This window comes from Arvicanthis niloticus, chromosome 8 (assembly GCF_011762505.2).
Source record: "Arvicanthis niloticus isolate mArvNil1 chromosome 8, mArvNil1.pat.X, whole genome shotgun sequence".
Classification (NCBI taxonomy): Eukaryota; Metazoa; Chordata; class Mammalia; order Rodentia; family Muridae; genus Arvicanthis; species Arvicanthis niloticus.
The window spans coordinates 16,576,229-16,603,742 of NC_047665.1; the positions used below are offsets into that span (position 1 = coordinate 16,576,229).

The 27,514-nt window shown below is 44.3% G+C and overlaps 1 protein-coding gene across 6 annotated transcripts in view; it reads left to right on the forward strand.

The window, feature by feature from the left end:
• Positions 1-27,514, forward strand: part of Kif13a (kinesin family member 13A) — a 181,131-nt gene that overhangs the window by 79,546 nt on the left and 74,071 nt on the right. For all 6 annotated transcript variants that reach the window (XM_034509712.2, XM_034509711.2, XM_034509713.2 and 3 more), the window contains exons 4-9: positions 2,953-3,013; positions 17,917-18,009; positions 19,662-19,842; positions 23,386-23,473; positions 24,844-24,978; positions 26,187-26,299. In XM_034509712.2, coding sequence (XP_034365603.1) covers positions 2,953-3,013; positions 17,917-18,009; positions 19,662-19,842; positions 23,386-23,473; positions 24,844-24,978; positions 26,187-26,299 — 671 coding nt within the window. The remainder of the gene's footprint in view (positions 1-2,952; positions 3,014-17,916; positions 18,010-19,661; positions 19,843-23,385; positions 23,474-24,843; positions 24,979-26,186; positions 26,300-27,514) is intronic.

The following is a 27,514-nucleotide window of genomic DNA, read 5'->3' on the forward strand; positions in this document are numbered from 1 at the left end:
AGTTTGGCGTGCTGCACAAATCCTGGAACCTCCTTAATTCAGGATATATGTCACTCGGTGAGTTCATCTTATTAAAAACAGCCTTCGCAGCCTTGCTGTGTGCTCAGCGGTTCACAGAAATGCAGAGCTAACGTTTTTTAAGGGCCCGATGGGCTAGAGCAGATGGACAAGCTGCTAGGAATTTGGTGCTAGCGTGAGTCTTACACATGTTGGGCTAAGAAAAGAGAGTGGGATTTTGCTGAAGACAATGGGTTGGTAATTTTATAATTAACTCGAGAATGTCTGTACATTTGGCTCTTTTTCTGGTTAGAAAGGTGTAGATTCCTGGTGTTGGTTGGCATTGATAAAATAGGTGGCTTAGGTTCGGTGTTCTCTCTCTCTCTCTCTCTCTCTCTCTCTCTCTCTCTCTCTCTCTCTCTGTGTGTGTGTGTGTGTGTTGTTGTTGTTGTTGTTGTTGTTGTTGAGGGTATCACTTGGTATCCCATGTTGACCCAGAACTTACTATGTACCCCACACTGGCATCAGACTTGTGGCAATCCTCCTGCCTCAGCCTCCCAAGTGCTGAGATTCCAGGTTTGAACTACCATACTCAGACTCCATCTTTATGTATTTGCTCAGTTGTATACAGGCTTTCGGTGTCTCCCATCACCGACTTTGCAGTGAGGATACATGCAACTTCCGTAATGAGCCATGAAGTAGCTGTTACGGACTCTAACGGAAGGAATTAGCTGTAGAACAATACAGATCTCTAGTATGATGTATGGCATCTTATATTTAGTGAGATGAGTCAGACTCCAGACTTCCTCCTGATAAATGTTTACTAAAATAAAAGCCTACACTCTGTATCTGGCTTGCTGGGGTCACTATCCTAAGTGCCTTTGGTGGGTATGTCTGTATCAAATTTGAATCTGGAGTCAATGGTGTAAGTGGTGCATATTCCATGTGCCTGAATCTGTGTGTTGGGTTGAAACTATTGTACACATGAGTTAGTCTTTTGATTTTGTTTCGTGTGTGTGTGTGTGTGTGTGTGTGTGTGTGTGTGTGTGTTTGAGAGGGGGGTGGGAAGGAGAGTGAGAGAGTGAGGAGGGGATGAAGAGGATGAAGAGAGGGGTATGAGTTTTGGCATATCTCCCTCCCTTATTCCTTGAGACAGGGCCTTTCACAGAACCTGGAGCTAGGCTGGGAGCCCATGAAATCCTTCCAACTCTGCTGCCCTCCTTCATTGCTGGGCTTACAGGTACCCACACTCACATGGAGCTTTTTATATGGGCTCTGGACATTTGAACTCAGGTCCTAATTGTGCAGCAAGCACTCTTACCTACTGAGCCATCTCGCCAGCCCATGTAAGACTTCTGTTATATTAAAAAGTACCTGCTTCCTTGCAAAGTTTCAATACCATGAATCATTCGATAAATAATTCCAAAGCGATGAATATAAATATTTCAGGTTTCAAAGATAAATTAAATATGGTTCTTGCCTTCAGGGAACTTAGGATACAAGTGGAGATAAAACATTCACAGATCATCCAACTATGTCCAGTCTGCAGCCTGCGGGCTTATGCCTTCCAGGGTAGCTATGAATTCAACCCAACACATTTGTTGATGTCACTATATCAAAAGGTTGGGCATTCCTATGTCACGATTAGTAGATAACAGAAAAAATCGGAATAAAAGCAGAGAAAACAATTAAGTACTCTTGTGAGATACCAAAGAAGGGGAAAAAAATCCTTTGGCTATATTCAAGCAGTGTTTTCTGGAAGAAAACCTGTTGACCTAGGCCTGCATTATTAAGCATCTCGAAGGGTGACTGTGGAGAGAAAGATGAAAACAGATTGTGTGTGTGCCTAGTCATTCCAAAGGACACACTCCACTGGGCCGGGGGAGCAAGGGAGGTAGTTGGCCAGGCAGGAGCTCTTGGTGTCCAGTCCAGACTGCCAGGCTGAGTTTGGTCAGACTTGAAGGGTCACTTGTCCCTTCAAGTGTTGAAGCAGTGGAAGATCCCTGTGCAGGTGGGAAAAAAGCCACAGCACACAGCTCCAGAAAGAGGTTGCAGAGCCATTGGAGCCGCCCCGAGAGGTGCACGTTTGCAGGCTAAAGTTACTTGTTAATAAGTATTCTCCAAAAATGAATTATAAGAATTGAGAAGGCTAGGTATTTAGATGGTTGTATTCTGGAAGACATTCCAAAGCTTTCACCCCAGGAACAGGAAGCAGGGCAGTCAGTGTATGCAGTGTTCAGTGTGACTTTATCTTCCTCCACGAGCCATCTCATAGAACTCCTTGGGACACGATCTGGGGAGTGTTTTTCTGTGCTTTTGACAATGGCTTGAGCGCAGGTAGTAGTGTTTTGTGGAAAGACCGTGGCTAAGTAGGAGTTCTTGTCTGGTCAGCATTCTGGAGCTGAGTGGAGCATTAGTGCCTGAGTTGTTAGTGATACTCAGGCAGGGATTGCATGTTGAAACAGTAAGGAAAAAAGAAATCCCAGATTGTGAAGGGAGATGACCTTCCTTGTTTGAGAGATGGTAGCATGGTGGATGACTAGGGGGATGGATGGCTAGAAGAAGGAACTGGTGTAAAAATATACTCATCTAACGCTGCTTGAGAAGTAGGGAAGAAAACTTAAAGGTTTCAACATGCACACTATTAAATGTGTGTGTGTGTGTGTGTGTGTGTGTAGGATTCTTATTAAGTATAGTGTTCAATAAAACACCTGGTTCATATGTCTGCCTATTAGAATTCTAGATAAACAGTAGTTTTTATATGAATTCAGTACTGTAGGACAATTGCCCCCAAACTACTCCTGTTTTCCCCATCAGACAATAGCAAGCCTCCCCCATCCTCTCTGAGCATTTCCCCCTCCCCCATCCTCTCTGAGCATTCCCCCACCACCACCATCGTCCAATTCACGTCTCTGGAACTCATTCTTAAGCTTTATATTTTGTTCTTCCATTCAGGTGTTTGCCTTTGATTATTGCTTTTGGTCCATGGATGAATCGAACACAACAAAATATGCTGGTAAGTTGGCTGTTCCCTCTAAGCTTCCGGCCTCTCCTGTTGTGTCTGTTTTCTCTACTTATTCTGGAGTCTAGTTTTCCCGTGCGTCTCACACCCACTCTCTTGTTCTAGTGGGTAGGTTTGCAAAGTGATCTGGCTCTGCTGTTTTCTTGCTAAGCACCTTAGACTGGGTTTGAAAACCCCAAGAGAGGGTGCACACCTATGGTTCCAGCACCGACTGGGCTGAGGCAAGAGGATTGCCTTGAGTTCAAGGCCAGTTGGAGGCTGAGCTGCATAGCCAGTATTAGGCCAGGCAGTGCCAGCAAGACTCTGACCACCCATCCCCCACCCCAGCCCCTGCCCCCTACCCTGTACCACCAAAATTCCAAACCCCATTAGGCTTTTAGTCATCTGCTTCTTATGGATGCCATTGGCCTCACAGATGCTCCCAGGTCAAGCCTAAACTTTACAAGGTTTAATTAAGGGCTATAGGAACTCTGAGTTACAAAAGCATGGACTGGCTACTGTGCTATGGGAGATATAGAGATGGCGCTGAAAGCGAGCATGTAAAGTACGTCCAAAGGGGAAAACGGTAAGTATTGGGGTTCGGTGTATGTTAAGTCACCTGATTCAGTCACTCCAGAACGCATTCATATATTAAAGTATGTACGTAACACAAATACAAGTTTTACTTGTTAATTAGGAAAAAAATTAAGCCTGTAAGAGGAATGTCAGAGGTACCCAGACAAGAAGTGTCATGGAGCCAAGGCAAATCGGTAGACCTCGGTGTCAGGTCCCGGTTAAAAAAAATCCCAGAACCCTGCTTTGGCTCTTTGGGATAAGCACTTAATTTTCTGAGCCTCATCGTGCTATAAAATGTAAAAGGCAGCCCCTGTGGACCTATGCAATTGGTGTCCTATGGGCTATCTAGGGACCATAAATGCTGACTGGTGGAAGGCATCTATAAGTGATAGTCCATTTGAGTTTCTTGTAGGGAGGGCCTGAGCAGAGAGCCCAGTGATGACAGGAAATCCTCAAAGCCAAGCTAAGAAGTAGAGATCAGAGGGGTAAAAAATGCAAGCTGTTGGCATGGGCTGCTTAAGACAGTGTGTAGGAGAGACTGTTTCCCTGTATCCCTCCGCACATGTCCTCCATTAAATTCCTGCCTGCAGGACACCACAGTAGCCTCTCCCAGTTTAGCACGCAGGGCCCAAAGACTTTCTTCTCAGCCAAGTACAACTTCATTGGATCCAGATGATAGAAGATCTGTGGGATTTAGGATCTGAGGAACACTATGTTCAGAATTATAAATAGATAAAAAATGATCTTTAATGTACGGATAGCCTAACGTTGGCACAATTTTGGGCTGCATGATCAGTTCAAATAAGTTTCCGCTAACCTTGAAATAAGGTCTCTTGATTCATGGAAACATGCACCTTTACAGTACTAAGGGGAGAGGTAGAACTTTTCTTATTCTGTAGATGTCATCATTATTACACACATAACACTGTTAGCAAAACATAAAACTTGTGGCCACTGTTCTTTCGGGTATTGGATTGTTATCGAGAATCTGCATAGGAAATGCATTGCTTCTAGGTGAGATTTTTGGTTTCAGCAATAATTTCATTTTTCTTTTCCTCGATTAAAAGGAACAGCAGTTCTTGGCTGTGACTAGAAACATTAAGGTGGAAGCATTCGTTCCCTGGTGAGGAATAAGGGGAACAGGGAGAGAGAAGCACTGAGTTTCTGAAACCAACCTATTTGTCAGGCTCCATGAAGAATGGCCTCATTGAGACTGAGTCCAGGCTCTCAAAGCAGCTCTCAAAACTGGGGTCTGGCGGGCCAAGTGGGGGTTGGTAGATGCATGGGCTGAGCGAGCCAAGGATGCCAGGACCCTCACGTGTCATGGGCTGGGTCTGAACATTAAATCCTCAATGAAGTCCTGCTGTTTATTAGACACTATTGCAAGATGCTCTATCCTCTCTGGCTTTTTAACCTGAAACTCTCAAGTTCTCTGGAGTCGAGAAGGGCACCTCAGGGCCTGGGCGGAGCACTTAAAAGAATGTGACAGCTAACATCAGACGATGGGGTTCTGATTCTTGGCCCCCACCTTTGCACTGTTGGTGTGTGTGTGTGTCACTGAGTCCTTTTACCTAGTACTGGTCCCATAAGTTGTGTCCTCAAATGTTTCATTGTTTCACTGTGTCAGGACCGTGGGTAGCATCAGTTTGTTGACAAACAGATGAACCAGGCTGGGATTTATGGCACCTGGTTTTACCACAAGCTGCCAAGCTTTGGTGAGATAAAGATAACCTTTTTCCTCATCTGTGGACAGGATGAGGTAGAGGAGGAGCTGCAGCCACATCTCCCATAAAGCTGAATCGTCCATTTTGTTCGGGCAACGCAGCTGTGGCCGCTTCTTTGGCGAATCAAAGGCTGGTTTGTTCAGCCATTTGCATTGCATGGAAGCGAAGCACACTTTGAAGCACTGTGTGCTTGAAGTATCTCTTCCTCCTCTTACCCTCTTGGTATGTTGGTATCGTAATGTCTGGCAGGTACTTTTGAGTCAGAAGCAAAAGTCTTTGTGGTAGGAATAAGTGGAGGGAAGGCAGACAGGTTAACAGACTTCAGAGTTAGAGACCTCAAAAGACAGACAAATTAATAGATTGCAGATTTAGAGACCTCAAACCTGCCCCCTCTGTAAAAACCCACCTCTTCTCCCAACCTCAGCATGCAGCCACACATAGCTCTCATTACAAGATTAGGAAGTGACTGCGTTAGAGCCCATAGTGATAAACTGGAGTCGTCTCAGTAAATGATCGAATCATGCTAATGGTAATTAAGACCTCCTTGATAGGGAATCAATAGATTAAAAAAAAAAAATCTCCTTTCCTAAATGAGCCCTGCCAGTCGGTAAGTGGTTTCCAAGAGCTTTGCTGTTTATTTCCTGCCTGCTCATCGTTGAATCTTACCGCAGATAGAAAAGGCAGTCTGGGGGCTGGAGGGATGGATGGCTCAGTGGTTAAGAACACTTGCTGTCCCTCCAGAGGACCTGCATTTGGTTCCCAGCATCCACATGGGTGGCTCACAATCTCCTGTGACTCCAGCTCCAGGGAATCTGGTGTCCTCCTCAGCCTCTTCAGGCAACAGTACACACATGGCATACACAAACACATGATACAGGAATAGAAATAAGAACAAGCATTTTTTAAAGGAAAGAATAGCAGTCTGGTGGTGGGGTATGTGGGGTCAGTGTAGGGAATATCTCTTAGCCTGGGAGATTCTGAACATTGGCCTAGAAATTATGTAATCTTTCTTGCCATATGGTGTTTTGCTCAAATTTACTGAAACCATGTGTTCTTGGGCACTTGTGGGTACCCCACAACCTGGAAGAAAAGATTTACTGCTGACTCCTGATCTCCTATGTGGTTCACGCTGTGTGAGGATACAGGAGCACCTCCAGGCCAAGGGCTGAGCTGCAGGCTGGAGCTGGATAGCCATGTTTGATTCTGTTCCCATCTGGTTGGGGGGGGGGTTATGTGGTCAGAAGTAGAAATGATTAATTTTACATTGCTTAAGGGAAGCAAGACGACAAAGCCTGTGTGCACCAAAATTAACATTCTAAAAGCTATCAGTTGCCAAATTAGAACCAAATTATCAGCAGAATGGCACAGTATCAATAGGTTTTAATATATTTAGGTGTAAGTATCTGACTGTTGAAGTGTACTCTTAGTAACTACCTGGAGAAGGCCCAGCTCTTGGGGTTGGGTTTCTTGGGCTCAGTCAGTAGGCAATCATAACAGACCTTCATTATCAGGAATCTGAGGATGAATTGAGACTCTTAGCAAGTTCTGTGCATCAGGAAATAGCCGAGAGTTATTAGCCATTACATAAAGCACTAAGGGTTCTTCATGTAGTCAGCAGGAACACTGATGTTGGCTGTGGAGCCATCATTAAGGTCAGTCTGTATTATACACGAAGCCTGCTGTTCTGAAAGCCACTAAGCAAATGAAAAATGCAGCGCAAACTTTTTCCAGGTTTGATTCTTTTCCTTTACAGTATTTTATAAATTGTCTCACACACATGACCATCAAGTGACTCTGTTTTATCAAGTTCCTGAGTGTCCTAAGTCTCTTTAAAATCAGCAATTCTTCTTATTAAATAAATTTTTATTAAAAATAAAGAGAAAGAGAGGGGGAGAGAGGATACACACACATATATACATACACAACACACACACACACAACTGTATATCAGAGAACAACTTGCTGGGGTCAGGCCTCTCCTTCCACTAAGTGGGACTCAGGTTGTCGGGCATTGGCAGCACCTTTATCTGCTGAGCTATCTCAATGGCCTAGAAACTCTCTTTGCATTTATTTAATTAATGTATATAATCACAAAGACATCCATTTGACATAAACCAGCTTGGAACTCAATACAACTGACTCTTTATAAAACATACCTCACCTGGTAGAAGCTACAGGGTTCTGGTCTGCAGTGGGCCTGTATTGATTCAGGTAATTGTCTGTGAATCTCAGGAACTGGACACGAATGAGCAGTTCTATTCAGTAAAATTTAATGGTTAAAGATGCCCGAGCTAATCTTGCGAACTTTAAAGTAGATATGTCTGTATATTTATATTCTGTGTCTACCCCACACCCAGTTCCCTTTTTAATTTGGGGACAGGGTCTCGTGTATCCCAGACTGACTTCAAACTTGCTGTTTGTAGCTGAGAATGACTTTGAACTTTTAACCATCTCACTTCACCTCCCAAGTGCTGGGTTACAGCTGTACACCACCATGACAGGGTTCACCTGTACTGGAGCTGGGACCCGGAGTGTTGTGCACATTAGATACACTCTGCTCTGACTGAGCCACAGCTCTGCCTCCAGATAGCCTTTGAAAAATCCTACCCTACCCTGAATTTTTTTGTGTTTCCTTTTTCTGACGCAGGAACACGGTTTGACTTAGATGCCTTCAGATGGGCAGATAACAGCAACCATAGGTCAGAATACAGTCCATATGCTGCATTCCTTCCCAGCATGGTGCTAAACCTTTTACGTGTAGGGGGCTGATATAATTACCAGAACATGGAGTTAGATAGAAAATCCTATTCTCTACATTTCACAGATAAAAAAAAAAAAAAAAAAAAAAAAAAAAAAAAAAAAAAAAAAGGAGGTTTGGGAAGGTCCTGCTACCCTTTAGAGGTAAAAATATTGGCCAGTGGAGATCGAAACAAAAGCAGCAACACGTCCTCTTGATGATGTCTGGATTGGACTCCTGTCCTGGACAGGTCTCATCTTCCTGAGCCCCAGAGTGGTTGTTAAGAAGCCCTGGTGTGGTGCTGAGCTGGGAGTGTTAGTGCCCCAATCTTCCCTCCAGGCAGATGCTATCCAAACTCCTGAGCCCAGGTGCTTGATAGAGCTTTACACATTTCCCCAAGACCACCCAAGACCGCCGCAGCCAGGAGCTCTGTCAGAAGGGACAGGAGCTGGAGTCTGCTACCTTACTGGAGAGAGTCATTGTAAAATGCTGTCAGAGCCAAGGGACACTTTGTCAGCAGCTGTTCGTGTGGAGACAGGCTTCCCAGTCGAGCTTGCTTGCTTTTCTCCTTGCCCCGCTTCCCTGTGAGTCAGCCACTTCATCCAGCAATAACAACAAGAGAAAGGGCCAGCTCATGCCAGCCCTAGCAGTGTCCCCGGGTTGGAAACATTGTCTGGGTAAGTCACTCCCTGCTATGGTACAAGTGACACTTCCTTGGATGGCAATTCTGATAGCACTTGGATGCCACAGTGGAAAATGGCTTGAGGTTTCCTTTCACTTCAGGGGCCAGTTTCTCAAGTTCTCTTTATCAGGTCCCTTCGCAGCAAACTTCTGAAGTTGATTGAAAATTAAAGTTTGCACCTCCAGGCCAAGGCTTAATGTCTTTGTTCCTTTATCTGAACTAGAGTTTGGGTTCATTCAACTTAAATATGGCCTGAAGTCTCTGGGTGTGGGAAATTTTGTGAGCTGCACTCCCCACACCAAAGGCTTTTGAAGAAGAATTTGCTTAAACATGATCCAAATAAGACCTTCTTCTCCCTTTGAGCTGTGCAAGCAAGACCTGTCCATTCCTGTACTATCCAGGTGCTCTGATTTGGAGCTGGGTCCCTGCCAAGTCCAGACTCATCAAAATTACTGTGGCTGTCAGCCCTGTGTAGAGGAGAAAGCACCTTCATAAAGAACCAGGCCCAGAACTGCAGCTCAAAAATACACAGCCAAGCTCCTGCCACCCCAACTCCAGAGGAAAAAGAGATGAAGGCAAGAAGGGGCTTGAGAGATCAATTAGATCTTGGGTTGTGTTTGTATTGGTTAGCTTCCATAGCTAGAGGGAACCTGGGATCAAAACTTACAGAGAAAGAAAAGCTTTGGAGACCCCAATTCGTGGCTCATTGGCCCCACTGCTTTGGTACTGAGGTAAAAAAGACAACATATAATGACTGGATGGCAAAGTGGAATAAAACCTTTAATCTCAAGGCTAAAAAGTAAAGAGAAACTGGGCTTCTAAATCTTCTTCATGCAAACTGCCAATAATCCCAGGATTCCTCCACACACTTAGGCTCCTACCTTCCAAAGGTCCCGCTACCTCCCACTAGTACTACTCTGGACAGCCATCATTAACTTGTGGGACTTTGGGAACATTTAAGACCTAAGCTATAGCATTGTTCCAATCTTAGATATTATATGCCCCCACGTAGATTAGTATTCTGTGTAAGTCTTTACTGTGCTGCACCCTCCTGAAGAGCTTTATCCACTCTGATATATCCATGTGTCTCCTTTTTAAATGTGGGTTATAAACAACATGGACCATACCGACTCTCTTTGTCCTCCTACTTTCTAAGGCCCAGCCCATCATGTCTGTTCAGTAGGCAATTGTTGGTCACAGGACTAATATAGTTGGCTTTTCCCTTGTTCCCAATTGTCTCCTTAAGTGCTTTGCTGTCAGGACCCTGAATTGTAAAGACGTGGCATGGTGACAGGGAGGCCATTGCTGCTACTCCCAAGGGGTCAGGCGATGCCTACATATGGAGATCCGACGGTGTTGGTTTTTCAAAGATCTGTATCATACGTGACTCAGTGTTGGGTGACTCAGACTGTGACTCAGCTTGCAGAGATCCCACACAGGAGGCTCCTGTTACTGCTCTGACATTGTGTTACAGGTCTCACTGGGTATGCCCATGTTTTATAACTTGTCTACATGGTCATAGGAGATGCGACTATAAACCCTGAAGGAAATTGGCGTCGTGGCCATGCTTATTAACAGTGAGGTCAGATGACGCATGCCCTGTGGACTCAGCACAGCGGGCATGTGAAGCTGACGACTCCACAGATGCCTCCCTGACACTGGTTCTGCCAAGAAGCCACAGGCCTCTTGGGCTTGGCGGGGTTGTGGCTTTGCTCTGTTTGTCTGGGTTGAGAACAAATACTCATAGATCCTCCTGTTTCCCACAGGACTTCTGAACTTCCCTGTAGGCTTCTGCCTAGACAAACAGCACTCCATTCTGCCTGGGTGTAAACTGTAAACTGTAATTGGGAAGCATTCAGGGTGGGGATATTGCATCTTTTATGAGATCTGCCCAGGCAATGTTTGAATTCCACAGTTCCCACCATGCAGCATAAACAGCTGCTTTTTTTTTTTTGTTTTTAAAGAGCCAAGGTTCAAAAAGCAGTGGATAAGTCATTCTTTCTTAGGCTGAGAAAGGCTGTTAGGTTTTTTAAAAATAGGGATGTGAACAAAATAGAATGTTTTCTTTTAAAAATGAGAAAGCCTCCCAGCTAGGATGGCGCTCAGTGGTTGAGCACTTACATAGCATGTAAGACCCTACGTTTAGTCCCCAGTACTACAGAGGGGAAAGAAAGGCCTTCATTCATCTGGGTCAACCATGGGTCTTTGGGATGTCCAGTGTTCTAAGACAGAGTGAAGAAGCGAAGCCATCCCTGGGCTGCCTGTAGAGGCTGCTGTCCATGAAGGCAGGGCTGGCACCACGGCTACATGGTGCACTTTGAAGATTTGGTTAACCGTTTGGATCTTGGCTACTTTCACAGCTATTCTTCCTGTAATAGTGGTTCCCCGATGGTGACTGAACAAAAGAATTGGTTGAGCATAACTGCAGCCCAGGGCTCACATGTTCCACAGAACCTCAGGGTGGGAAAATAATGAGAAGTCCATAGAATTGGTCCCATTTGCCGTTTTACTGACTCTGTTCATTATAGCGTGTTCTTTCCTTTTGCAACATTCTATCCTAATGTTGCAAACGAGGGGAGGATACACTAGTTTGCCTATCCTGGATCCCATGCCTTAATATGCTCTGACCTAAATTATGTTTTGCTTGTCATCCCTAGGTAAGTGTATGTGAGTGATCGCTCCCTCCCTTTCCCCTTTCCTCCCCATCCTGCCCCCTCATATCTTTAAAACTAGGAAGTTGAGCAGAGCTCTCCCAAAACAGAAGGAATGTCTATTAGCTGGCGACTTCCTTCTTTGCACCAAACCAATGACAAGATGATACTCATTGTAGATAATAACTAAAAACCATCCTAGGCTTTACACCGGCTAGGCACCATGGCCGTTGCCTCTGTGACCGTCCTGACATCCTAGTCAGGTGCAAGAGTGCCCACCATTTGCCACTTGAAGACATGAGATCTTCCCAGAGCCACTCAGCCAGTGGGAGGTTGCACTCACAGCTAAAAGAAAGTGTGAGCAAACTCCTGTGTGATCTAGGTGTAAGAATTGTGAGCAAAACCTGTAAAAGAAAGAAAAAGGATTTGGGTAGTACAAGTTTTGCTTTTAGGGCTGGGCAGTGGTGGAACATGCCTTCAATCCCGGCACTCGGGAGGCAGAGGCAGGCAGATCTCTGAGTTCGAGGCCAGCCTGGTCTATAGAGTGAGTTCCACAACAGCCAGGGTTACCTGGCTCAAAAGGAAAAAAAAAAAAGATTTTATTTTTATTACATTGTGTGTGTATGTGAATGTGGAGGTCAGAGTCATCCTGTAAGGGAGTCAGTTCTTTCTTCCCACCGTGTAAGTCACAGGGAACAAAGTTGGTCATCAGATGGTGGAACACTTTGTTACCTGCTGGGCTATTGGTGAGGTCTCTCACTTCTGCCATCTAGCTGTGCTTTTTAATATTTGAATATGAAATAATAAAACTGTTTGTGTTGGAGTTGGGAAAGATGCTTGGAACGTAAGTGATAGACCAACAGTTGATGTCTTTAGCATGTATTCAGGAAAGAAGCAAGGGCTGTACCAGCCAGCTTATAAAGCGACATGGGACCCAGACAGCCTATTTACTGAACATTAAAAATAAGTGAGCTGGGGCTGGAGAGATGGCTCAGTGGTTAAGAGCACCGACTGCTCTTCCAGAGGTCCTGAGTTCAATTCCCAGCAACCACATGGTGGTTCACAACCATCTGTAGTGGGATCCGATGCCCTCTTCTGCTGTGTCTGAAGACAGCTACAGTGTACTCACGTTAAATAAGTCTTTTTTTTTTTTTTTAAATACGTGTGCAGAAAGAAAGGATTGTTAACAAGATGGGGTCTTCTTTCCTCTTGACCTAGTCAGAACGAAGAGCAATTGGCAGCAATGACGATGTCAGAGAGAAGGCCTCACACGTGGGCCTGAAAAACCAGAGTTTAATTTGGGGAATTCCTGCAACGGCGGTCAGTAGGAAAGTGCAGGGAGCTACAGGCATCAGGGTAAATCTTTCAAGGGAATGGAAGTGTCTGCAGGAGTGAGATGGGATCAGTGTCTATAATGGATGGCTCAGTGTTCATGTAGGGGCCGGTGAGATGGCTCAGTGAGTGAAGGTGCTTGCCGCCAAGTCTGATCTCCTGCCCCACAGGGTAGAGGAAGAGGGCTGACTCCTGAAAGCTTACCTCCCTGCATGTGCGCACACACATAAACACACACACTCATTCAGTCGTATGTGCACATACACATAAATTGTTGAAAATATATATTAAATAAAAAGTTTTAAAAACATGCTCACACAGATGAAGGAAATATTCATGATTTTTGTCTTTAAAAGATTACGTTTCCTTTGGGATGTGAACTTACAACAAAATATATTCCAGTCTCTCAAGGAACCTAGCTATAAATTTCTGAAAACACATAAACTTCACAGTTGTCCTTTTTATTTTATTCTTTTCCTAGTTGCATCTTGTATTGTTATTTAAGGATAGAAAGGAGGAAAAACATTTCTCTCCAGAAATACACAAAAACATTTGCTTCATTCATTTATAGGTATATCACACACACACACACAAATTTCTTTGCTCTTTAAATTTTCTTCATAACCCAGTTATGAATGAAACTTTATTAAATATGAAAAAGCATGGGGCTGATGGCATAGCTCAGCAGGTAAAAGTGATTGCTGCCCAGCCTGATGACCCGAGTTCAAGTCCCAGACCTCATATAATGGGAAGGGGAGAGAATTATCTCCTCCTCTGACTTCCACACATGCATCCACACATCACATAATAAGTAAGTGTAAATATGACAAGCTTGGGTTATATTCTGTCATCAAACATGAATGTGTGACCCCTGCCTTATGCTCTGTAGAGTTGCCATGGACCCTGACGTCATAGTCTAACAGTTGAAGCCAGAATGAGAAATAAACAAGGAAACATACAAACAAACAAAGCTCTGGGTAAGCTCTTAAGAGTTTCCATCTCATACATGGAGACCAAGGGTGAGAGCCACTGATTACCAGTGTCCATAACATGAGTCCTGACTGGGTGAGCATCCAGGCTATATTCTTGTTGTCACCAGCAACAAGGTCTTAGCTTTCAGACCCCGGTCCTCTGTCATCATATTTATAGGTCACCTGCCATACCTGTGTATTCTGAGTGTCCAAAGATAGAAATCTGTAAAGTATGACTACAGATAAGACACTGACTGGATCGGGACTCCATCACAGCATTTCCCCATTCATGGGGGATGGAGTCCTTGTGACCTATTTCTCCATTCATGAAGATGGAGCCCTTGTGACCTACCTAGTGTTTTCTTTTTTTCTTCTTCTTCTTTTCTTTTTCTTTTTCTTTTTTTTTCTTTTCTTTTCTTTTTTTTTCTTTTCTTTTTTTTTTCTTTTTTCTTTTTTCTTTTTTTTTTCTTTTTCTTTTTTTTTTTTTTTTGAGACAGGGTTTCTCTGTATAGCCTTGGCTGTCCTGGAACTCACTCTGTAGACCAGGCTGGCCTCAAGCTCAGAAATCTGCCTGCCTCTGCCTCCCAAGTGCTGGGATTGAAGGCATGTGCCACCACCGCCGGGCCTACCTAGTGTTTTCTTAAAGGGCCCTACCACCTCTTGCCACTCCTGCTGGGGAGGTCCAGTTTTCAACAATGAACACTGGAGTGCATGTTGAAGCCCTCACACTTACATCAGCTTCTTTGCTTGTTGTGTGACCAAAGACCTGACAGAAAGCCACTAGCAGGGAAAGGTGTTTATTTGGCTTGCAGTTTAGAGGACTACATCCATCATGGTGGGAAGGGCATGGTGACAGGAGGTATGGGGCACCAGTCACGTGATGTCAGATGTTGGAGCAGAGAAAGGTGAGTGCTATGCACAGCTCGCTTGCTTCTTTTTACTCGGCCCAGGAGATGGCACCACCTGGCACACTCAAGGTGGGTCTTTCCTCCTCAGTTACATTTTTCTGGAAATACCCTCATGGGCATGCCAAGAGATGTGTTTCCTGGTGAGTCTAAAGCCAATCACATTGATGAATATGAACCAACAGACAGTATTCTTGGTTTTGTTCCCCAAGTCAGAAGAATTGAAGTTGTGAATTATGGTCAGGTAGCTAGGTATCCTGTCCCACCTGTCTCCCGCTCCTTCCTAAGGAGTGCTTGACCAGTGGGGATGAGTAGACAGGATTGCTGCAGTCATCTGCTTGGGCTGATACAGCATTGGAGTGGGCTTGAGTCTGGCTGGGGACCACAGGCTGTTCTACCAAGCCTGAGCACACCTGAGCTTTCTGCATCCTCCCTAGGCCAGGCTCTACTCAAGACTAAGGCCTGGCCTGTCTTTTGAATTGGAGCCCAGAGTGCGTATAGAACGAGGAAGGTCCCCTTCAAAACAGAAGAAGATACTTGTGTTTGTGTTTGTGTTTGTGGAGGGAGCTGCACAAGAGCTTTGTAGCAGACCATGACTTAAGAACAGTATTTCAAGTGTGTGTGTCAGAGACAGTAAAGCCGACAGAGCCATGCTGTTGGAGGGTGTGTGTACACACACTTCACAGTGCGGTGTGTGTTTAGAAAAGGCTGTTACGATTCTGTTTGCTTTTAAAATCTGTGGGTTCTACCAATGTGTTTTGAGTAAGTGGTGTACTGGAGAGTAGGCATTAGAAATGGAGAGGAAAGATTATGTAAATTTGGAATATTTTTTTCTGATTTCTTTTGCAAACTTTAACATCCCCCTACCTCTTTCCGTCTGTGTGGGTATCTCGTGCATTATATTGTCTAAGTCTTTACATTATGTATAGTTACTATGACATGGCTTTTTTTTTCTTCAATGATGTTTCTTATTACAATTGTTGACACATGTAAGTGCTTTATTTTTTAAGTATATGATTTTTCATTCTGAAACGCTTACATTTAAGGTGTACAGTCTCATACTATTGGTGGGTACTTAACTTGGTACAGTTTCTATCCTGTCAAACAATACTGCCAGAGCTTGTTTGACGAGGGTCATGTGAGGAAAGTGACTCTCGGATATGCACACACATGGGTTATAATGGAGGCTTATTCCCTTCCCCTGTTGGGTTTTTCTTTCTAATGGCTTCTTGTGATTCTCTCAGCAGAGGTGTATAACTGATGCCTGCCGCTACAACTCAGCAGTATTTGATGTTGCCAGAATTTCATTTTGGCAGCCCTGTGGTTGAAGTGTGTCAGTTCTAGTCTCATCGACAGGTTTCGAAGAGTCTTACCTTTGAAGTCTTGATACACCACACGGCAGTGCTAAAATCCTATCCAGTTTCCTGTCAAAGGGAAACATGCCACCAGTAGCTTGCGGTTTGTTGTGTTTGAATATGAAGAGATTTTCAAATATACAGAGGACAAAGCGATTAAACCAACTCCATCTTTCAACAGATATTTATTAAGCATTTTCTACTGGGCACTAGGATTACAAAGATAATGAGATTTTCATCTCTGACATCAGGGTGTGCTCATCCCAGGGCTGGAAACAGTACATAAGCCAGTCATACCTGCAGATGCCGTGAGAGCAAATGTCCTAGTAACCATAGGAACATGGGGAAAGGAAGTATAATGTAATTCTCTTAGCTGTTCGATAGTCAGTGAGGAAAGGGCATGCCACCTTGAATGCTTATTAGACTACAGTCTCCCCACTACGCAGTTGGTAGAAGCCTCAGGAGCTGAGATAAGGCAAGGGTTAGTGAAAGAGAACTTGTGTTTGTCTTCCTGTGGGAGTGTAGATGAAGTGGACCTGCGAATTGGTGAATGGCAACATCTTGGTTACTTTTCCTATTGTCAGGATCAGCTGTGAGTTGGTGAATGGCAACACCTTGGTTACTTTTCCTGTTGTCCTGATCAAGTACCCTAGCCAAAGCAGGTTGAGGAAGGAAGGAGTCCTTTTGGCTCAGAATTCCCGAGGAGCTCCATCATGACAGGGCAGGGTAAGCCTGGCAGCAGAAGCGAGAGGCCCGTGACCACACTGTGCTGGCAGTCAGGAAGGAGAGAGCAATGAGCGGTTCTGCTTAGCTCGTTTTCTCTTTTTGATTCGGTCCAGGAGGGATGCCAGCCCATGGAATGCTCCTGCCCACTTTCAAGGTCTTCCCCATGGATAACTTAATCCAGACAATCCCTCAAAGGCGTGCCCAGATATTTGCTGCCTGCAGATTCTAAGAGCCTGTCATACTGACTGACAGTCCGTATTAGCCGTTGCCACCCACCACCACCAGTGAGCAGTTTCCTAGCAGTCGACTGTGCAAAACACCTTTCACAGGGAGGAAGCAGGCATAAGGAAATACACTTGGGGGTTCTCACTAGCGGGAAACTGAACCCAGGTGGGGAGACAAGACAGTTTGTACTAAATAACATTTAGATACAATTTCTAAAGAAGAAAAGGAAACCGACTTTGACGCTGCTTTTGTACAGCCTGCTAACAATGGAGAGGAAACTTGAATCTCCCCAAGAAATGTCAAAGAAGCAGCAGTATAGAATTGTGAGTTTATCCAAATATGCAACAGTAATGTAGGACCAAAACTGAAATTGTAAGCCAGCTGTGGCTATCCATGCCTAGAGTCTGGGCTGATAAGCAGGCTGGGATAGGAGGCTCACTGGGAATTATGAAGTTGACATCAACAGTGGCAACAAAGCAAGCCCCATCTATATGAAACTGCATTCATTCAGCTCTTATAGCTGTGTAGTAAATTTTGAGAGGAGGGTACTAAGAGGTTATTACTAATACATCAGTAGAGGGCTTCCCATATCTCAGCTGTTAAGACAACTTGCTGCTCTTGCAGAGGACCCAGGTTCAGTTCTCAGAACTCACACAGTGGCTCACAACTGTCTGTGACTTAAGTTCCAGGGGATACAGTGCCCTCTTCTGGCCTCTGAGGGAACTGCATATGTTGTATACATACACACATACCTATAGGCTAAATACTGATACACATAAAATAAAACTGTATCTCTTTTTTTATAAAAACACACACACATCTCAACACAAATCACTCTTTCTTTATTTTACTTTTAAGTATCTGTTTGGGCTCAGCAGTTAAGGTACTTTCTGCTCTAAGAAACCATACCCACATCAGGTGGCTTACAACTACATGTAACTTCAGCTCCAGGGAATCTGACACCTTCTTCTGGCTTCTGTGGATACCCATGCACATAAAACCAATAAGCCTTAAATGTTTGTCTTGTTTTCTAGGTCAAGAAGTTGTTTTCAAGTGCCTCGGGGAAGGAATTCTTGAGAAAGCCTTTCAGGGATACAATGCTTGTATTTTTGCATATGGCCAGACAGGTAAGATGTTGCTTTTCTAGTAGCTGATGATAATAAACAAGTGTTTGAAAGGATGTAGTTCAGTGGACAAGTGCTTGCCTAACACCTGCAAAATCCTGGATTTAACCCCTGTTGTTTAAATTAAAAGACTAAATAAATATATATAATTTCCTAACATTTAAAGGCTGGGGGAATTTGAGAAATGCAGAAAATTCTCCTGAGATCTTGGGATGAACTGACTTATGCAATCAAAGCTACCCCACTTTTGGAAAATACATCGCTTCTGGTAACTGCCTGATCTCGGTGTTAATGAGCACGGCTAGCTCGGTATTGTTAAGCATCATTTTCTTACATTATAGTTTTAACCTGTGTTTGAACTGGAAAAGCAATCATCAGTTTCACAGTATAAATATTTTGGCAGAATCAATACAATATTTTTAGAGCCCCCCCCCCCCCGCCCACCGCAAACTTCACCATCATTTGGGTTCCAAAATGATGATAGATTCTAACCCGAAGCAGGTAGAGCAGAACAGGCAAATCCAGAGTACAGTTGGGGCCCAGCTATTACCACTCTGAGGTGTTGTTCTTTCAGAGTAGAAATGAATAGTGATTCCTAATAATGCTGCCTCCCCCTGAGTCACATGGCTACAGAAACCCAGGAAGAGAATACAGGTAATTTAGCATGTGGTATGACTAGCTATGACAGGCTGCTTAGTGATGCTGGGATTTTACTGTGTCTGCAATGTGTGTCCCAGTGTTAGGGTTCCATTGCTGTGAAGAGACACCATGACCTCCTATAAAGGACAACATTTAGTTAGGGCTGGCTTACAGGTTCAGAGATTCAGTCCATTATCATCATGGCAGAAGGATGGCAGCATCCAGGCAGGCTACCTCTTGTTCCAAAGACAAATAGGAGAAGACTGGCTCCCACCTGCTTAGGAGAAAAGTTTAAGAGCCCAGCCCCCCAGTGACATGTATCCTCCAAGGCCACACCTTCTAATAGTGCCACTCCATAGGACAAGCATATTCAAACCACCACACCTAGTAAAACTCTTTCAAGAACTGATAAAATTGCTTATCTTACAAAAGGCTCCCCTTGTAAGCATGTAGACATCACTTCTTTACTCACCAGAACTCGTATAGAAAACCTGGCATGGTGGCGTGCTTCAGAGGCAGAGCCAGGCAGGTCTCTGGGGTTCACTGGCCAGTCAGTCTCATGACCTGGCAGGCTCCAAGGCCAGAGACTCTGCCTCAGATAATAAGGATGGTAGAAAGGAGTGACAACAGAAGCTGGCCTCTGCTCTCCACACGCACAGGCACACGTACACACATTCATATGTGCACAGCTCTTTCCGAACTACATAATGAATGCATGGGATTTTCCCTTGCTTGCTTTCCTGGGGTGCATTTTTAGTGATTGCATCTCTAGACATTCGTCCCAACCTTACAGAGATAGACCAGGGGTTCTAGTGTGGACAGTCCCAACCTTACAGAGATAGACCAGGGGTTCTAGTGTGGAGAGTAACTGTGTTGTTGAGAGGTCTCGGTTTGAGATCCAAATGCACCCCACTTTTTCTGTGTGTCCTTGGCCTTAGAGCAGGATCATCTTGTGTTGCCGAAGCATCTGCTTGCTTTCTCTCCTGTCCTCACACTCCTTTCTTGCTCTTTTCCAGGTTCTGGAAAGTCCTTTTCCATGATGGGCCATGCAGAGCAACTAGGCCTTATCCCAAGGCTCTGTTGTGCTCTGTTTCAAAGGATCTCCCTGGAGCAAAATGAGTCACAAACCTTTAAAGTCGAAGTATCATATATGGAAATCTATAATGAGAAGGTCCGGGACCTCCTGGACCCCAAAGGGTAAGCAAGCGCTTGAAATGAAACTTCAACTTAGGAAGAGCCATTTTAAATGATCGTAACATTAAAATTGCCAGGTCGTCTACATATCTGGGCCATTGTTCACCATTCCGATGTTGGTTCATATACTAAAAATGAGGAGCACCCCCAAAGCCTTTCCATGTGTCAGCTGTATACTGTGAAGTTACTCACGTCAGCGCGTGAAAAGATGTTTTTACCACTGGCATTGTTTTTGTAATCAGGGACAGTTCATTATAATGAAGTTGTAGTTGCTGAGAGATGGCTCCGTGGTTAAGAACGATGGCTGCTCTTCCAGAAGACCCAGGTTTCATTCCCAGTACCTACAAGGTGGCTAAACAAGCCATCTATACTTCTGATCCTGAGGGATCTGTCACCGTCTTCTGTCATCTGTTGGTTCTGCACACAGATGGTGCAAAGATGTGTTCAGACAAAATACTCAAACACATAAGATAAATAATAATTATAGAATTGAATGATGTATGCCTCCAATCCCAGCACTCAGAGGGGGATCACCACCTATTTGAGGCTGTCCTAGGCTGCAGAATGAGTTCCAGGCCAGAGTTATGTAGTGAGACCCTATCTCAAAGACTCAGAAAATTGTGCTAGTAACTGCACATTGGTCCTTGCATTTATTTTGGAAAACAGCAACTCTAAATTGGAGGTGAAGTGGTGGGAGGGTTGTGGCCATCATTCCTTCCCTGATTCGGTGTTGGGAGCATGTGGGAGGATCTTTAATGGCTTCAGCCCACTCCCATTCTGAGTGATTCGGGAGACGCAGGTGAAACCCAGGCATCTTTGTCCTTCATGGGTGATGCCAAGTGATGGTGGCTCACCTTTAATCCCAGCACTTGGGAGGCAGAGGCAGGCTGATCTCTGCATTCAAGTCTAGCCTGATCTATAGAGTGAGTTTCTGGATAGCCAGGGCTACACAGAGAAACCCTGCCTTGAAAAAAATCTAAACAAGCAAAACTAGGTGATTAAAAACCAGGTGAGTTTGAGTCATAAATTCAATTTTTTCCAGTCAAGCTTTGCATTGATTTAAAACTAATTAGATAGTTGGAACATAATATAGAAAGCAGGTGCAGTATAAGAAATGAAGCTGACCTTTAACCCTGCCACTCAAGAGTCACCTTGGTTAACACTTGGGTGTGTCATCCTGCTGTGTTTCAGACATGCTGTGTGTGGACAAGCTCAGGTCGTCAAGCTATTTGATAAATAACAGATATGCAGAATTTCCTGTGTAACTTAATGAACACTTTGCTCTATCATTAAATACTTTCCAATAGTTTTAGCAGCTGTGGGATATGTAACATGTCTGCCCACTTTCCAGCCCTGTGGTCTCCAATGAAAGCAAGAGTTTTAACAGTAACATTATAGACCTCAAGAATGCCTCCCCCTCCAGTCATTGAAATGGTTGTGTTTACTTTAAAGAATTATTAACTGTTTATGCAGAAGAACACTTGTCAGATATAAAGTGCAATAAAACCAACCCCTGCCTACACACCCACTTGTTTTACCAAGAGGAATCTAGCCAGTAATTTTCGATCTTTCTCTATGTTCCCCTGGACTCTTATTCCCTTCCCTGTTGGTCCTGGAGGTAAATACTACTAGGAATTTTAAATTTACCATCCTCTTTCTCTTCTGTAGCATTTATCCATGATGTTGTACAATTCTTAGCCTTGTATAAACAGCACCAGCATATATTCATTTCTTTCATTTTTATATCGGGGTTAATAATGTGATAGTATTTACTATTGTTTAACATCTCGTTGCATGATTACTGTTCCTTTCCCATCATGCATAGGCTTCATGTCTCATCTTTATACAGTGCTACTCTGGGCACGCTTGCGCAGGCTTCAGGTCCCTGTATAGTGTTGCTCTGGGTGTTCATGCGCAGGCTTACTGGGAAATAGGTACAGAAGTTTCTAGAGGATTCTTCTGGGGATAGGACTGTGAGTCACAGGATATGGAGGCACCTGCTTCATTAACTAGAGTGCCAACAGAATGCAAGAATTCCCAATATCAGCATAAAGGCCTATGCTTAATTCCTACTATGTGGTCAAGCTATATAGAATCTGGTTGGTAAGAGTGAGCCCACTGCTGGGTTGTATACGTGACAGTAGCAGTCTTGATTATCAGACTGTTCGGTCCCTGAGTCCGGCAGAGTTGCTATAGTTACATTGACTTCTCATCTTCAAAAGTAAGATTAAACGGGACACCTGAAAAATGCTTCTGAAACGTTGCCAAGTGTTTCAGAAGCAACCAGGATTACCCACATCTGAGAGACATCAGACATTAACTCTTTGAAAGACGATTAAATACCATGTGCCATGAAAAAGATGGTACCTGCAGTACAGAAAATACCTAATAGCTTCAAGTTTTAAAGCTCATTGGTCTGGTAACTATCTAATGGGTCTGAAATTAGAGATGACCATTTAAAATTCACAAGATCCCTAAAAGGATGGTGAAGTGGTTCATGGTGGCCCCAATGACCTGAATTCCATCCCAGGGACTCATATGGGAAAAGGGAAGAACCCACTTTCCTCTGACCTCCATGTGTATATTAGTGTCGATGTGTCCACGCACACACAGACAGAGGCATACACACTACACAGGCACACACACAGAGGCGGAGAGACAGGGACAGAGGCACATACACACACACACATAGACAGACAGACAGACACACACACACACACACACACACACACACAAAGTAACTAGAGCCCCAGTATTGTCATCAGCAGAGCTAATTCAAGTATCAGACATCAGTGGCTACAATTGTGTTATCAGCTGACTTTCTATATAAAATTGCCCACATGGAACCAACATACATCAGTGAAACTTGGAAAAGTAAAGTTAAAAAATATCTTATTATTATTATTTGCTCAAAAAAAATTTAACCTTAAAGAAGAGGGAAAAAAGCCAGGCGGTGGTGGCGCACGCCTTTAATCCCAGCACTTGGGAGGCAGAGGCAGGCGGATTTCTGAGTTTGAGGCCAGCCTGGTCCACCGAGTGAGTTCCAGGACAACCAGGGCTACACAGAGAAACCTTGTCTCGAAAAACAAAAAAACAAAAAAACAAAAAACAAAAAAAAACAAAACAAAAAAAAAAGGAAGAGGGAAAAAAAATGAAGCCTGGTTGGTAGGGAGGATATGAGAGGAGCTGGTGAGGAGAAAGAGTATGATCAAATACATTGTTTGGAATTCCCAATAAATAGATTATCAAAAGGAATTGAAGATGTTCCTTATGAAGAATGTGTAGGTTTATCCAGTCTCCACTGCGGGAGCCCAGCCAGGGTTGTGTGCTGGTTTCCCTCATCCTTGGGATCGGAGAGAGACGTTTTAAAATCAGAGTGTAAGGCATTTCTCATGCAGACTGCTGCTGTGCTATAAAGTAGCCGTTAGAGCAACTTCTAATCTCAGATCCTTTGGGTTTGTAATCTGAATGTCTACGTGCTTAAGGCAAAGGAGAAGCTTCCAAGTGTGGTAAGATTCACTCACTTGATTCTTCTTCCTCCTATAGGAGCAGGCAGTCTCTTAAAGTCCGAGAGCATAAGGTCCTGGGGCCTTATGTCGATGGTCTATCTCAACTGGCTGTCACCAGCTTTGAGGTGAGAGTCTTTTTTTTTTTTAATCTCATTTTTTAAAAAAAGCATTACATCAGTAAATGATAGTGAAAACATTTTTCTGTGGGTATGGGATGGCGTATCAATGCTCCTCATCACGAATACAGATCAGCACACCCAGAACAATGTCCTTCAGTCACACTCTGGCTGCCTCGTGGTGAAGAGTTCACAGTGAGGCCAAAAGGTCTGTCAATCTCAGGTTGCAGACTGTTTCCCTTTTGCCACTATCGAAATGCCTCCCCCAGGTGGCTAGCGATGTCCTTCTGAGCTTTCTGGTCATCTACTTGGTATTTGGTAGTTAACTGTAACTAACTCCCTTCTTGTAAGCAGAGGCCCTGCATTGATTTCTAAGGCAGGCTCCCCTCTTTTCACTGCTTTATCCGAGGACTGATCTGTTTTCTCTCCAGTTCTTGACTTTTATACCCAGACATAATGTCCTGCTGTGGTTTCTACAGTCATTACCTTGGAAGTCTTACAACATAGGTTTCTAGTTCTCTTGCTGAAGAAGCAGATGACTGAGAGAATAAATAAATGAATGGACCCCTGTATTTACTTAGGATGTATAAGAGATTATCTTATGATTACCCATTATCATCTAAGACGCAGTAAAGCTAAAACTAAGATGAGGGCCATCATGCAGCTATTTAAATGAAAACACACTGTATTTCTCAAGTTGGATTTGGACTTACCCTTCAGTTTAAATGCTTGGAAGGTTCTGATGTGAACAAGCCTGTCTGATTCAAAGGTGCTGAGTCAGCACTTTGACTAAGTCTGTTTCCCAGCTAATCGTGATGGAGCTCAGTCCCTGCTGCCTTGTCACTTTTGGATAACAGTGATGCAACTCCATTCGCACCGGAGAGCTGCCTCTCCCTAGCCATGGGGAAACTTAGATGATCTCCATGAACTTCAGCATCTTGGTGTGCCGAGAGTTCCTTTCATAACACTCATTCAGCAAACATTTCATAGGAGCCAAACTGCTTCTGAGGAATGATGGAGACACCAAGATAAAAGAGAAAGTTCCCTCCTCTTGCAGAGCCAGAGCTGCTCACAGAGGGAGACAGATAGCAGGGGACAGGCAACCATACTGGGGTGACAGGCACAGGCCGGTTAGAATTAAATGGGGTGACAACTGTCCTTGAGTGTGCTCAGTGTCTGCTCGTCTGGGAACTTACGAGAAAGCAAATGGGATGTTCACAGGGCAAGAAGAGCTAGGGCAAAGAGATGAAATCTCTGAGTGGGGAGAAGGTCCAAGCCACGCTGTGTGGAAAAGAAGCTAGCTATGTCTATGGATGTCTCTAGGTGTGAGGGTATACCCCTGTGTTTGCTCACAGCGTTTTCTTGGTCTTTACCTCTAGGACATCGAGTCACTGATGTCTGAGGGAAATAAGTCTCGAACAGTAGCAGCGACCAACATGAACGAGGAAAGCAGCCGCTCCCATGCCGTGTTCAACATCATCATCACGCAGACGCTGTATGACCTACAGTCTGGGGTGAGGGACAAGGCAGAACAGGTCAAGGTTGGGGAGCTCAGAGTGTAAATAGGGAAGTGTGTCATGTCTGGATTCAGAGGCTAAGCACCAGGCTGGCCTTGAACTCACAGATCTCCACCTGCCTCTTCCTTCCAAGTCTGGGATTAAAGGCGTGTGCTGCTACCACCCGACTCTCTACTGGTATTTTTCAGTTGGATTTTTCAGGGCTTGGGATATAGTTCTGTTGGTCAAATGCTTGCCTAGCATGTGTGAAGCCCTGGGTTTGATTCTCCACTGCTGCATAAATCCCAGAGGCAGGAAGATCAGAAGTTTAAGGCCATCCTCTATTTCTTGAGACTGTCTGGGAAAGAAAAATGGATTTTGTGTACAAACATCCTAACTACCATGATGATATCTCCAAAAAAACTTTTAAATATGTGTTCTTTCTTACTAAAATTTCCCTTAAAAACAATCAAATCTATTTCATGGCTACTGTGAGATGTTACAAAAGAAACTGCAACATATTATCTAAAATCCATATCTCAAAAAGTCAGAATTTGACTCAAATGCAAAGGAGCTTCATGTGCTGGTGTTTCCTCCAAGGTCCATAAGACCTCTAACTTCTGACTGTCCTGAAAGTCTAGACTTCTGACTATCCTGGAAATATTTCGACAACCCTGGATGTCTGGAAAACCTTCTCAGCTGCAGAGCAGAATGTTAGATTTCTTTACCTTCTTAAATTTTCACTTAGGGGCTCAGAAGATTGCTTAGTGGGTAAAGCTCATGCCACACAAACATGGGCGCCTGAGCTTCATCCCCATGACCCATGTTAAATCAAATGTTACAGTGAACTTCTGTAACCCCGGGACTCCCATAGTGAATGAGAGGAGAGAGCTGAGACAGGAGAATCCCCAGAAGCCCCTGGGCCAGCTAGCCTGGGTCACTGCAGTGAACCAGGGAGACCCTGCTCAACAAGGTGGAAGGTGAGGGCCATCACTTGGGTTACTCTTTGGTACTCGCACACATAAACATGGACACACATACACACGTACTGCACATGCATACAAAGGTCTAAAAGTTGTTTACTAGGAAGCAATTTGCTGGCAGAAATAACTGTGAACAGGTTAATATCCCAAGCTCTTTGTGATGGCGTGGATCACAGTACCGGTGAATGCGTCAGTATCTATGTGTCTTCCTTCACCTGTTTCCCTTTTATTTCCTACAATTAGAACTCTGGGGAGAAAGTCAGCAAGGTGAGCCTGGTCGACCTGGCAGGGAGTGAGAGAGTGTCGAAGACCGGAGCTGCAGGCGAGCGGCTGAAAGAAGGCAGCAACATTAACAAGTAAGGTGACCTGAGCAACCGGATGACTTTAAGTTCTAAGCTTGTTTGTTTTGCGATGGAGGTTGGGAGGGTAGTGCCTCATTGCATTATAAGGATCCAGTGGTTCTGACACATGGTTAAAGTGTTTGTAACTTTGTAACTTCAGTAAGCCTGAAGGAAGACAGATGGCAGTCTGCAATTTTTTCTGTACAGGACATTTATTGAAGTAAAGTCCTGTGGTATAGCCCTGCTCTTCCACAAGTGGTACAGTGCCTGTGTGTCTTGTGTGGACAGGGGGTCCCCAGCTCAGCATAGATGTAGTAGTAGTTATCTTTATTGTCACTTTTATTACAACTGGCTAAAGCGACAGAAGGGAGGGAAGATTATGTGTGCACTCACAGCTGAAAGCCCATCTCAGCGGAAAGCAACAGAGTGGCTGAGGCTGTGGGAACTTGCTGTCTTCTGAATGGGTAGATCAGGAAGCAAAGAGTGGACCAGGGGAACCTCAAGGCCTAAGTTCCAGGGATCAGCCCCACCCTTCATTCCGCATCCCTCCACCACCCATCCCCCACAGGCTCCACAACCTCCCACCACAGCGCCACCAGCTGGGGACCAAATTTTCAAGCACATTCAATCCCTGATAGTGGTTCAACAGTTTCCCCATCTGTAGAGGGGAGGTCGAACAGTAGCAGCTTTCTCAGGCTGCTGAAGATTAAATGCCATCGTGCATTTAGAGCAATGCCTGGTGTGTGGTTTGCACAGAATAAATACTAATTACCTCAGGACTGTTTCTGTAATCAACATAATTGCTATCATTATTCCGAGTTCTACAGAAAATAGCTCAGAGTTGTTGTTATCTCTTTCTGTTGATCAATTGTAATTTGAGGTCTTGTCTTCAGCAGAATGTGACGGTGAGGAATATATTCAGGAGCAAGTTCGTGCAACTTGACCTTGTAACATAATATTGGCACAGAATGCTCTTAGCATATAAAAGCTCAGAAGAGGAGATGTGAGACATCATCCCCTTTATCAGACAGACACAGCTGCACATACTGGCAAAATCTTTCCTTTTTAGGGGGTAAGCCCCCTACCGCAGTCATCTTCTCTCCGGCTTTCATCAGTAGGGACTCTGTTGTGCTTCATGACAGGGCGTGACGAAGGCCAGGACGGCCCTGCTGTTCTGCTTACCCAGAACCCAGAAGAGGGTGGGAAAGCAGAGACAGAAGCACAAGGCGG